Source organism: Archocentrus centrarchus, chromosome 2, assembly GCF_007364275.1.
Source record: "Archocentrus centrarchus isolate MPI-CPG fArcCen1 chromosome 2, fArcCen1, whole genome shotgun sequence".
NCBI lineage: Eukaryota > Metazoa > Chordata > Actinopteri > Cichliformes > Cichlidae > Archocentrus > Archocentrus centrarchus.
In genome coordinates, this window is record NC_044347.1 from 14,464,452 (window position 1) to 14,478,617 (window position 14,166).

At 42.8% G+C, this 14,166-nt stretch overlaps 1 protein-coding gene across 2 annotated transcripts in view; it reads right to left on the reverse strand.

Annotated features, from left to right (window-relative positions):
• LOC115791772 (nck-associated protein 5-like) overlaps positions 1-14,166 on the reverse strand; it is a 158,108-nt gene that overhangs the window by 92,068 nt on the left and 51,874 nt on the right. For both annotated transcript variants that reach the window (XM_030746011.1, XM_030746018.1), the window contains one exon: positions 2,440-2,503. In XM_030746011.1, the coding sequence (XP_030601871.1) occupies positions 2,440-2,503 (64 nt within the window). The remainder of the gene's footprint in view (positions 1-2,439; positions 2,504-14,166) is intronic.

Sequence of the window (14,166 nt, forward strand, 5' to 3'; positions counted from 1 at the left end):
AAGCCAGTGGCTGAGTCACACTACAGCAGGGGTGGGCAACTTGTTTTCCCAAGGGGCCACCTGAGATTACTAGTTGTAGAGTTGTGGAGGGCCACACCAGTTATCTGAACTCAGTTGTGCTCAGTATTAATTTTCTCTTTATAAACAAGTTGATGTGAATTTCTGTGAATGTAGACGGGAACAGATTTGATTTATCCCAGTTAATTTGACCCAAATAAACTGATAGCAGACTGACGTTTTCTCGCCTTCTCGACACACCAAGTCACTTTAAAGCCGCAACTGACTGCAAAAGGTCGCAGACGTGTTCTCGCTCTACGCAGCAACCATTTCAAAGGCAGTGAGATCGCATGTTTGCTGCATTGCAAGCTCACTCATTCTGGCCTACTGCGGTCTCCAGCCACTGTTTTCCTTAGTGTGACTGTAGAATAAGATGGCAGTGGCCAAACAACTAAACAAGAAGCTTCAACACAGTAATCCACAAACTTCAAAGTGGCTACTTCAGTCTTTTATAGACAGTCTGTGGTTGAAACAGATCTTTTGGGTTGATTAGAGAGAATTACCACCAATCCCTGGCCCCTTTTTTTCCCCTTCAAAAACCACTAACTCAATTTTGGGCTGTGTTTAGTCAGATTTGGTCCAAATTTAGCTTGAAAAAGATGTCTGTTTTAGACTGTGTCACCCAAAATATTGTCATGAAAATATGATCCACAAAAACGCACGAAAAGACAACTGTATTCTGAAACTGAAAATCCAGGAGATATCTGAATAGTTTAATATTCATTGGTTTCCCCCCCAGATCTGTTACATTTATACTGGAATGAAAGTTTCAGATATATTACTGGGACTCTGGATTTTGTCTTAAAACCCTTTAGAATTATAGCTATAATAAATATCATTTCAGTCCCTGCCAACTTGACTAAGTTATTTGCATGAGCTGAGTCTTGTCAGTAATGATTCTGTGTGACTGTTTGCAATATAAAAGGTAGTAATTCGCAAGATACTGGATACAACTTACACAACTGGCCTATCCAGAGACAGTGCTGATCACATGACTCCACATCATGCAGTGCTAAGTCAGGTTCATAGTCCATTCATCGACAGTGTATCAACCCACAATGCTGAACCTTCTTGGAAATCAATAATGACCTTTGTGTTTCACACACTCAGGCATGATTGGGGCGACAGTTCGGAGGCGTCACCCAGAGGTCAGAAAGGAAGTACTGGCTGACTCCATGTGACTTCCTCTTTAAGTTGCTGGCATCAGCACGTCCTGGAGTAAAGCCCATCTTTGTCTGCACTGTTCTAGAGTCTATATTTTATAAGCCGAAGCACAAGCTAGTGCATTCTCTCTTTAGCTCAAACCAGAACATGCAGTTACACATGGCATCTGGTTACGGCTAATAAATTCAGGTTTAAATGACAGCAAGAATCTGCTGTGCTAAAGTACCCTTTGAGCAACATGCTAAGCCCCAGCCCAGCTCCGGGTGGGGGGGGGCTCTGTTTCAGCTCTGACCTCTTCAACTGTGAGGAGAGGTATGAAAAACACCCAAAAAAAAAAACACATTTCTCCTTCGGGGGATCAATAGAGAATCTCACACAGTGGTGAGGAGATCTTGGAGTGGTGTCGGCCCTTGTGTGCTGTAGCTTCAGGCCTGCTGCCATAAGAGAATCAGAGGCGTCACTGGGGTGCAGTGTGAAACAGCTGGGACTGTGGTTAGAGCGTCTGCTCGGAGGCTGAATCAGCTGAGCCCCGCTTCATCACATGGTACTTTTCACTTTCTGACCTCGGCTCGCACACACATGCTCCACGGACGCATATGGCACAGACAAATATTGAAACGCAGATGCGAAGATGGCACTTTTGAGCGCATATATTATATATATATATATGCTAATCACCACCTCCAGAACGCTTTGCCAAGATCTTGTAAAAGAACAGAGCATCAGCACTTTCTACCGGAGACACAATGCAGCGTGCAGCTTTATACTGTCACACAGCCTGGCAATGCATTCGAGTACCTGTAGTTTCTGCAGAAAAGGTCCAATTAAAGCAACGCACTGCTGACTGCTTAATGTGCTAACAGCACACAGATCACAAAGAGGCAACTGTGTGAAGATGGAGTTGAATTCTTGGAGTCTTTATCTGTTTTTATTTACCATTTCCTGTCAGTTAAAGCAGTATTTTATTTACTTGCTTCTATTATTGTTTAGTATTGTAGGGAATGACTAAAAAAAAAAAACTGCCGATGCACGCATTTCTCCGGGATTGCTGTCTTTAAGAGCTTCTGATGAGGTGTCGAGACACTCGGCCGACACGACAGTTTTGGCAGAGCCTGACGTGTGTGTGGGTATGTGTGTGGAATGAGCGTTTTTGTTTTTTGGAGTGGCTTTTTTGGGTTCTCACAGATGATAGGGGTGAGCACTTCCACTGTACTTTACCATTGTTCCTTCACTCTTGCTCCGTGCGACTTCCCTCTGCAGGCGAGCCACAGCCAGCTTTTCCCTAAACCAAAGGAAGAGGAGAGGAAGGGGAGGGAGGGGGGAGAGAAAGAAAATAAGAATGAGTCAGTGTGTGTGTGTGTGTGTGTGTGTGTCATTCAGTCAGCAGCACAGTGCACCAGGTCTGAGTGTTAACAAAGTGGCATTTGCACTAAATCAAAAAACATTCAGTAATTTACCCAAAAATATTCCTTAGCATTTCATTGATCCGGTATGGCTTATTCATGTAGGAATTTGCATGACTTGAAAATTCAAACTGAGTTCATCCCACGGTGTCAAATAATGCAATTTTATCAGAGGTCACCTCCGTCTCTCCATTCGTTTAATGTTGGTGTGTAACAGCCGCGGTGTCCAAATAACTGGAGATAACTATCCGTGTCAGAGCCTCTCCAAAGACCACAAGAGGAGGAGGAAGGAGGAGGAGGAAGGTCCAGGACGTGTCCTTTAAGTTTGGACCTTGGCGATTGGGTTCATTTTCTCTCTTTTTTCCTTTCACATTCTCTCACTGATTATGTTTAGGTGCTAAAAAAAAGTAATTAGTTAGGTTTAGGGGATGATCATGGTTCAATTTAAAACTGTGAGAGTTTTCAACCAACATTACTGCGACCATGTGCAATGAACTTGCAATCTCATTTGCCTTTGAAATGGTTGATTCAAAGGTGGAGATGGGCCTGCAACAACTCGCAGTCAGTTGCCATCTTCAAAGCAACTTTGGACACAATAAAATAGCAGTAAGACGGAGCCAGTCTGCTATCAGTTTCGAATGGGGTCAAGCTGCAATTACATGCAATCTGCTTGTGGTAATATGCCAATTAATATTGCTATATCAGCAAATTTTGCTAAGCTGTTGTTGTCGGGTGAAAATATGTTGCTGTCTACAAGTAGTCACATTGACTACTTACATTGAGAGTTTAGCCAGACCTCATAGATTTGAAACAGAAATCCCTCCACAAATAGTGATGTAGTTGCTGCAGGACGGCAACTTAACAGGAATATGACACAGGTGCTCAGCAACCTTGCTTTTATATAGGAATATAAGGGTGTGCCTCAGGGATCAATCCCAGGACCACTTGGATTCATTTTATATATCAACAGTCTTGGTCAAAATGTCACCAACTGCTACAGTCATCTTTTAATACAACACAGCTCACCTTACAGGCTCTGAATACTGATGGTTTTAAGTGAAAGTAATTGAACCTTTCCAGAATCACTACCTCCCAGAACTCTTAGATGGAGTTAACATCTCAGTGCAAATACCGCCCATCTTTTTTATGCATCACATTCAGTAAGCAGTAAGAATCAAATCCTGTTATTCCTCCAAATCCAATGGGAGACCAGTTGCTTCCACTTTAATGCAATGGCAATGTTAGATATGATGCCTTGCAAACCTTAAAGCACTAACTCCTCCTTTTACTTACAAGGCTATTCTTGATCTGCTTCCATCTTACCTACAATGATCTTTCAGAAAATTAGATACTGTCTAAACATCCAAGACTCACTCCTTCTGTCTGTGCCTAAAGGCTGTAATGAAAATGGAAAAAAGGCTCCTTCGTTTGCAAAATTAAATTTATCATCATTACTCAAGCCCACTACTGGGCAAATCAAATTCTTAGAGTTAGCTAATCATTTCTTGTTTACTAAGTGGTTGATATCTGATATTCAAGATCGATATCAGCTCACTATACAAGAAACCAAAGTCTTCTCCCCTCCATCTTTCTCTGTCTTCAGCACAAACAACACAAGACTGCCAGAAAACCGGCGCACACACACACACACACACACACACACCACACACACACACACACACACACACAGTGGAGACGAGGTTGTCTGCTAACCACGCAAAACAAAGCTTGCTGTTCTATCAAGACAAAAATAGCTCAGAGGAAACAAAAAAAAAAGAAGAAGAAGCTGGGCATCCTCACACTAGACCTTAAAGGCAGACACACACACACTCATAACAAACTCTTTCACACAAATACGCACAGGGCTGAACAAAGAAATTGACTGTGCACATCCAATCCATTTCCCACGTGAGGGCATTCCAGACTTTAATGGGATAAATCTTGGCACACTAGCACGGATAAAAAAAACCCTGTTTTAAAGCCCCTCCTGAGGCATCACAACAACTGAAGCAGTGCTCCAGGACAGCCCAGACTGCATGTGTTTGCTGAAGGCTTGTCAGTCCACAAGTGTTTCTGTCCATATTTCTGGGAAAACAACAAATGTGTAAGGGATCAAAAAGCCTCCTCTGGCAGCGTAACATGTGTATGAATCTGTTCAAGTCATTATTGTTGTAAATATAGCACTCTACATGGATTACAAAGAGACTGAACGCAAGAGGCACATGATCTGTTATCACCCTACTGTCACTGTTGCATTCAAAGCCAAGTCTGCCAGGAAGTTAAATAAGAAGGTGACTTTAAAAAGGCTTTTAAATGAATTCATTTTCAGGAAAACTATAGCAAAGTATTTTTCCTTAGCTGCAGGTGTGCAGCTGAAAGTTTCTGTCAAAGTATTGTTCCTGTTTGCCTTCACAACACGCACACATCTCACACCTAATGCGGGGCCGTGGGACCTAATAAAGAAGTTGATACACCAGACAGCCTCATTTAATCACAATCACCTGCACATTTTTCACATTTCTTCAAAAACAGCAGACACCCAAACCCCCTTTTGCCAACATCCCAAACCCCCTGAAAAATAGCTCATGACTAACAACTCCTCGCCGCCTTTGACAAGACATCATTGTTTCAGAGCGGCTTACCTGTCGAAGGGAGGAAAGAAAAAAAAAAAACCCCAGTGATTAAGAGACAGCTGGGGGGATGTATGGTTGGTGGATAAATCGACCGTCTGAACTGAACATGAAAAAAAAAAAAAGTGTGCTAAACTACAGAGTAATGACGCTTCTCCTACTCCTGCTTCTGCTGCTGCTGGTGGTGGTGGAGGAAGGCATTCCCACTGCAGCGATCCCTCTAATGGGAAAAGACCGGTTTAGGCAAAGCCGAGCCGGGCAAGCCGATTGTGAAACGCACATTGCGGCGGTGACGAACTCAGGAGGAAGTCACGCAGAGTGGGGTGTGTTTGGGTGTGTGTTTTGGACTCTAAGAGAAATTATTGCATTCATACATTTGCACGTATCTGTGCACAAATCTGTGCGAATGCATGCTCCACACCTGAGTAATACACTCATGTTTATGTTACACAATGTGTCTCTTCCCATTACCACATACTGTACACCATTACACCACCTTGAGAGAAAAAAAAAAAAGTTCTCTGGAAGTTCTCACTGCAGATATTGTTTTGTTAAACAGGACTGGCCTGGCATTCCTCCAGTCTGTGTTATGGCTGAGCGTCAGCGCTGTAAGGGGTTAAGTTTCAGGCCACTTATGTACAGGCATGTTCCAGGAGCAACCGACCATGAGCCAACTGCGCCCGGAGAAAAATCGCTGCCAAATATAGAACAATTTGACATTCTGTGTTAAACGTAATTATAGTAATTGGCACAAGCAGTAGTCAAAACAGTATTCTAGTGCAAAATGCTCACTGGCGACATTTGCATCCAGTTGGCGCTGGTGTAGAATTATATGATATTTGAACTGCATTCGAGTGCACACGAATGCAATCTGTAATATAGCTTTGTATGTGTTTATGCATGTGTTTAGACTGACATATTCCACTCTAAATTTGTCCTGTGTATTTTCAGGCCCAATGGATGCAAGATCCATCACATCGTAAACTTTTACCAGCTGTGTAAACTGGCCTCGAAGTAGTCAGTCTGAGTCCAACCTGACGGCTGTTAAGTCAAGAAGTTTATCTCAAGCCATCTCTCGTAGAAGGCTGCAGTTTGGTATGCAAAGAGCCATGTTAACACATTAATTACGATGTTTTCATTTTCCCCCCGAAACCCACATGTTCTCATGAATGTCGTCCAAAAGGGTCAGAACGCAGGCGCGTGGTCCCTAAACGCCTCATTTTAAAGGATAATTCCAGTTTATAACAAGCTGGGTCTTATTTTTCTAGTTATGGACGTTGTTTCGAATGGTTATGATAACACTAACAAAGTTTTACAGGGCAAGAAACATGAGCAGGCAAACAATCAGCCAACAGTTTGGACAGTGATGTAGCCAAATTATCAAAACCATACTGAAAGCATGTAATCCGTCACAGCGGGAAGACACGAAGAGAACAGACAAGTCAGCTCTTTTCCAAATAAGTTAGGATAAACTGGAGTTTGTTTATAACCTGTCAGATTGCTTGTGTTTCTTGCCCATAGACTGTATATAAAAGATGAACGTCGGCACAGTGACATCATCCTTTTGTTTGCGGACTTTTGGAGTCTAGATGTTGCCGTTATGCCTGTCATTATCTTGTATTTTTGGAGCCAGAAGAGACCATATTTAAGTATAATTGCATTAAAAAGGCTCCAATAGAGACCAACACCACAAGCTCAGTGATGCTTAGCAAAATGCTAGTGGAACACCTGCACCCACTTATCATTTAGAGTAGACATGCCCCAGTAACGCATCAACTTAAACCTTACTAAAAATTTAAACAGGTATCCCCAGTACGGTTGTCATGAAGCAGGAGATTAGCAGGCTGCAAACATGCTTATTTCTGCTGTAAAGTTAGGCATTTTAACATGGGAGCCTTAGAGTGAGCCTCAAGTGGCCACTAGAGGAACTGCGGTTTTGGACACTTCCACGTTTGCTTCATTTTCAGCCCTGGCTGCTTGAGAATGCTTATTAGCAAACAAAGCTGTCTTTTAAATGAGTTGGAAACATTTTCACAGTGGCAGGAAAATGAATGATGCAAATAAGAAAGTTTCTGTTTGCACTCAGTGCTCTGACTTTGTATATTTTATGCATTTGTCCTGTACATCCTGTACATCCTGAGCATGCGATGAAAGCAAAAGCTGACCGTGTATACATTCTACCTCCGCTGCTGTTTTTCTTCCTCTCTGAGCCACCTGTCACAAAACTCGGCTCAGTGAATTCTAGCAGCCGGTCGTGAGCAGTGCACATGTGGATAACCAGAATTTCTCACTGACCTGGAATCACCTGATAGTGGTGAAGACCTTACTGGATGAGGGAATCCTGCTGAGCACCAGTGGAGGCAGACGACAGGCCCAACTGCAAATGTACTTCTTTTCCATGCATACAGTCAGTTACAGTTTTGCTTCTGTGCATTGTAATGGAACAAGTTATGCTGTCATGTTGTCTGATTATGTCAAAAACCCCTACTTTAAAGTGGACGTACTATGGTTGTTGTTTATTTATATATATATATATATATATATATATATATATATATATATATATATATATATATATACTGTTACAATGGTGGATGCTCATATTAAACATGAGCAAGGTTTTAAATAATGAACTCAGCATGTGAGCTCAGGCTTCAAACTGTTCTGAATGCTCAGTTTCAGACAGTTTTCTTTTACTCTTGGCTCCAAATGACGTCAGTAAGGGCGGATAGCCCTAATACACTAATCACAGAAGCCCCACCCACCTGCTGTTTAATCCTTGTTTGCAAAGGAGGGTCAATCAGAATAAAGTTTCCTTAAAGGAAGGAGCTAAAACAACTGGTTTGAGAAAGTAGGTGAGCTGTAGGGCTGTGCCAAGGCTCTGATTAAGATAAATAATGATTACTCTGAACTATAAATGATGTAAAGCAACTCTAGTAGAGTCGAGTATAAAAAATATGGATGGTCCACTTTAAGCTTAAACAGTTATTTAACATCCAATTTAAGATAAGATGCACCGACAAGGGTAAAATTCTTGGTTTACGCGCCAACTTTGTACACCTGTTTTGTCGTATGCTTAACTCACACTGTCTTCCATCCACCCACACACAGTTAGCATACCTTGAAGAGCATGTCCCTTCAGCGTCAAACACCCCTGTCTTTGAGATAAGACAGAAAGCGCAGCGCAAAAAGCGAACATGACACCCGCCCTGCCACATTCACAGCAGATCAACCCTGTTTCCTCTGCTCATTCCCCCAGCTCAGACGCTGTTAACCCTCCATGTACACCCACTCTTTCCTCCACCTCACGTTGAGACAACTGCAGGCTGTTTGCTTCGCAGTGGCGGCATGCATGCAAAGACACGACCTGTCAGGGCTGAGGGAGGATCAATCACGGCTTGAGCTGACATGTTGGAGCCCTGAGCTTTGAACTGCATTGTGGGAGGCAGACGTTTAGCTGTGTTTTCATCACTGTTATCACGGCGCTTCCATACAGGTGGTTTAATCCATTGTACATTGTTTGCTGCTAAGAACATAATGAAAGAGAAAGAAGCGCCGTCTCCTGCATTTTGGTTTCCTCTTCCTCGCGGTACTGTACACCACTATCAAGGGCGTTTAATCTGTCCCCTTAAACACACATACTGCTTCAGCTTTTTCCCCTGCAGAAGTTACTCACTCTGACATAAACACACGCATCCTGATGCATAAAAGATGCATAAATATAAACCATCGCTCCAGTATTGTCATTGAGGCTTACGGGGAGCTAAACATTTCAATCGTTCTGAGCCACAACTGTACACAGAGTGGCCGGGAGGGATGCATAAATGTTTGGATGAGAGCAGAGCTGCCATGCATTTATGTATTAGCGTCTGCACTCCTGCTGGGTAAAGAGCCCTGATACGCACGCAATCCCCATGGCCCACATAGGGCATCCTCTTCACAGGGATTCTGGCTACATTTTGGCCCTGGCTCCGGACCGGTCATTCCCATCCTTAATCCTTCTACAACTGTGTTATGTAACCTTCTGCACCGATCCCCCACCCCCCAAAAAATAAAAAATAAACCCAGCCTCAACCCCAGTGTGGGACAATAGGCTTACCGAGGCGTTTGATAAGTTATAACATCCAAGCCAGCCTGACAGGAAAACAGAGTTACAACTGCCAGAAAGAGTAAAGTCAACTCTAATTTCTCATGTTCTGCATGGTTTCACTGTCATTTTCTTGGAGAAATGGACTTCAAAAAGTCCCATCTCATTATCTGTAATTAAGAAGCCCTGTGCTAACAAAGGGAACATATCATTAAAGCATCATTTCCTTAAGTCTTTAATGCAGGAATTCCTTTCTGCAGTCGAACACCAAATGCCGAGATGGCATCAAAATCAGCTTCAGTGTAAACAATTTCATCTGCTCAAGCGTCTGAGGGGTGGGGCTCACACATCTGTGACCGTTCAATTGGTCCCGATGCATTAGGCAGGTCCAATCAATCAGCACGAAGTGCTACGGTGGATGGCGAAGAGAGGCCTGACCTGCGGCGTTCCCCTGTTCCCAGCCACAGCTGGTTCCTGACCTCCTGTCTCTCGCCACGGACCCCCGTCTGCAACGGAGGGCAGCAGAAAAACATGAGCCACATGTCAGCACCTCACACACCCAACCATGCAGCCAGCCAGCCAGACAACCCAGCACAATGAGCCTTACCTCACCACCAAAGACCATCAATTATTGACGAGGTGAAATGTGATGAGGTTCTGCTGTGAGCACACAAAGAACACACGCCTTTTCAGGCTGCCCTGTGGCCTAATAATGTCTTTACTTTACAAAAAGATAAATTTCTAATCAGTAACATATTGCCGACTTGATGCTGTGAAGAAATATCACCTTATTAAATTCAAAGAAACGCCGTTAGTCTGGCAAAGCATGCATGATAAATGCCTGCCCGTAATGTGGATGTGGATAACAGTGAGCTCGACAAACACCAAGAATGTGGGTCATCTTGACGCCCATACATAACTTTACCCTGACTCATACTTAGTTTTAATTTAAGGAGCTGCGTACTGGACTTTGTTTGGACACGTGTGCGCTACACTGAGTAATGTAGTTAGGTGAGTTGAGATGATCATGATTAGCGAGATTAATCCAAAGTCAACAACATGTTGAGTGCTTCGAGTTGTTTATGCTTTTCCCTCCGAGATAGCATCTAGCCCTCAGTACTTCACAAGAGTCTGACAGAAAGCACTGGGTAACCTTGTTTTCTTTTTTTCCGACTTTAAGGATTGACATAATCTTGGAGCGCGTGATTGATGGCAGCAATCTCTGTGAACAAGACTGTGTGAAAAATTTTTTGCCTTTCCCACTTTAAGCGCTTCAGGGAATTCTTCAGAACCCAAAAAAGTCATCACTTCCTTTTATCCTATGAGATGCTTGTGTGGAAAAATTGGCACAATCATTGTTTGAATTCTTGAATTATGGTCTAAAATGTGGTTTTTGGAGAGACTTTGACATTTGACAACAAAATCTTATTTGTTTTTCTACGAGTCCAAGGGAAGTCCTTCAAGAAGTAACTTTACTTTGCATAACTGGCTGATAAATTTTGTGGTTCAACTGTTTTGGACACAGAAATGAGACCCTCATATGGGGCAGCTCAAGCGGTAGAGCAGGTCATCTACCAACTGGAAAGATGGTGGTTCAATCCCTGGCTCCTATAGTCTACATGTGGAAAAACTTTAGGCATAGGGGGAAAAGTGCTTGTGCGAACGGGTGAATGAAGCTTGTAGCAAGAAAGCCCTTTGAGTGTTTAAATAGAATAAAAAGACACTATACAGGTACCACTCCATTTACCATCCTTGGTGCCATGTTTTCTTTTGTATTAATAGTTTCGTCCGAGTGGAAGTTTGTGCCAAATTTGAAGGTGTTTAAGAAATACAGCATCACAAAGATGGTATTAATGTTCGTACAGTGTGTACTGGCTGGAATAACTTAATGCCTCTGGCTACAGCTGCCACCTGCAGAGGCACGAAACTCTTCTCAGAAATCTTCAAAATCAGAGTGAAGGCAGTGATTTCAATGCACTGTTTAGGAGGCCAGAACTTCTCCAAACTTCTGAAGCAACAAAGATCAGACATAAGAAATCTTCTGAGCCTCCTCTTGGGCTTGGAAGAATGCATTCGCAAAGCGTGGATTACCCCTGCCTGGCTGTCTAAATGTTTTCTTGTTCTGCGAGCAGGGCCTGACCTCAATTGTTTCCAAGCCACAGACGCATTCCTGTCCAGACGAAACGAAACATTGCGGATGAGCAGATGTGCTTTAAAAATGGCCGCGGCACCCGCCCGCCTGCCTTTCTTGTCTGTCGGGAGAGTTTACTCACCAGCATGGCTCATCAAGAACGAGGATGGGGCTAGACGTGATCACACAGGGGGCACTCTTAAACACATGGATGAGCACACATGTACAAACACACTTGCAAGATATGCAAAGACATGCACACACACACTTACACAACTTTGAATCTTTCATGTCCAATTCATAAATGAGAGATGACTCCAAACTGAAAAGGTGCTGTCGCTGGACCTTAACAAACACAGATGAGAAGATATGTGGAAATGGGGCACGAGAAGGAAAATGTTTGTTTAGAAATAGACCTTATCAAAAAGCATTCCCAGCCACATACTCACACTCCAACAGGTTGTAATCTTGTGTTTGCTTAAATTTTCCCAGTGATGGCTGTCTAGCTTGTGTCGTGCCCTCTGACACATAATTTAATTTAAATTAGGCACATTTCACACTAGTCTGCTATTACCTCATGATTTAGGAGTTTCCATGCATTTCATGAGGTGGAATTGGACAAGATAAATAAGTTGGGCGTTTTTTTCCTGGGAAATTATTATACTTCTCCAGAGAAAAGCACAAACATCTCCGCAGATCTATGTAGCCTTTATATGCTTGAAATGATGCCCAACGGTGTCTTAAGGCAGGAATGTCTGACCTTTTGCCAAGATGCCACGCTTAAAGGCAGCAAGAAAAGTCTGCTATCATAGACAAAAGTGAAATGAGATGAAATGAAATGAAGTGAAATGTAAAACTGACAATGTTGTGAAGACTGACAACAATCAAAAGATTAACAGTGCTATTTTACTTCCTCACCTGACCAAAGCAGTGTGAAATGGACGGGTTTCTTAGGTTTGGAAAGTTACTGAAATTTTCAGATGCATTTCCGACACTAAGAGGGCGATGTGTGGGAGGGTTTTAGACCTGTTTGATGTTCTAATAAGTACTTCTTTTGAACCATACTGATGCCTTTGTATGGGTATTTACAGGTTGAACTGGGTTGAAAAGGATGATGATGTTCAATTTCCTATGGAGATGAACCTGATAAGTTAGCATTATACTCTTTTCATCAAAATAGAAAACAGGCCATGACAATGTCTCTGAGCAAAACTCTCCAATGTTTTTTCTCAGTCCTTGTAGACATGAGATATGTATTTTGGATGCCTTCATCAGTCCATTAAACTGGCAATGTCTGTCATTCACATATAGGTCACCATTACATAAATGTTCTTCATACCCACTTCTTTAAGATATACCCAATACAAAGTTTCATTGAGCTGATATCGCCCAGGCGACCTGTCCAAGGTGCACCCCGCCTCTCATCCCATGACTGCCGATATGGGCTCAAGTCCTGAAGAAAAAGGATGGATGAACAACGTCAGCTACTGTGACTTGTGTCATGTTGAAAGTGATAAGCAAAGGTTCCTCGAACTAAGTACGCTTACAGCTTTTATGTAAACATGATCAAGGTGTTCGTTTAGATGTAAAAGCGACACATTCAGAAGTTGTCTGTATTGAAAAGGAGAGTCTAAAAGGACATGGCAGACACAGAAGCATGTTTATCCTTAACCCATCTGGACATACTGGTTGCCAAAAAAAAAAAAAAGCTCCGTGAAGCTCCACTTTGTCCTCAAATTACTATCAGAAAGTGTTAATAATTCCTCCTCCAGTGAACAGCCATGCCAACCTTCAAAAGCAGTTATCATGGTAAATGTGAGATATTTACCATACACACATGGCTGGAGTGCAATAGGCTGGCAACCTGTCCAGGGTGTACCCCACCTCTCACCCCATGAGCCTGATTTGGATAAGTTGTTAAGAGAATGGATGGATAGACACGGTTAGACAGCAGTACCATCTGCTACTGTGTGATGTACCTTATTGAAAGTGATAAGTAAAGGTTACTAGAACTAAGTACCATTTCATCTTCAATGATAAAGTGGGCACAGTGCTCATTTAGGCACAAAGCTGACATTTTCAGAAGTCATCAGATTACAGAATCAGTGAGGAGGCTTTTCTGGCAGACACAGAAACATGTTCAAGCCTTTGCTGATTTGAACCTGCTGATTGTCACCTGTTAAATGGCTCTACAAACCCCAGTTTTCAATCAAATTACAATCAAACGGTCTTATTAATTCCCCCTCCAGGGAGCTTTTCCACACATCCATCTCAGCCTTTAAAGTCCAGCCTCCCTGAATGCTGCATTCCTGGCAGAGGACGCAAATGCTAATTTAGCGGCCTTTGCATGTTCATTATATAAATGCACCCACATACTATAACTAAGTCACACATTTCATCCATTGTTCTGTATTTCACACCCTGGCTGGCCTGCGCTGAGGTAATTGGGGAACAGAGACTCACGTTTACTACTGTACTATAATGCTCGAAGGTTCTGCTGACTCATGGAGACCATGCAGAGGCTACAGGGTATTTTACAACGGCTGTCAACACATCGTTTTCAGAGAAGCAGGCAAACAGAAGCCCTTTACAGAAGCAGACAAATGGCGCTTCACATACAATACAGACAAAGGTGCGTCAAACAGAAGCACTCAAGCCAAGGGTCAGCCATCTCTCCTGCCATCCACCTCTATG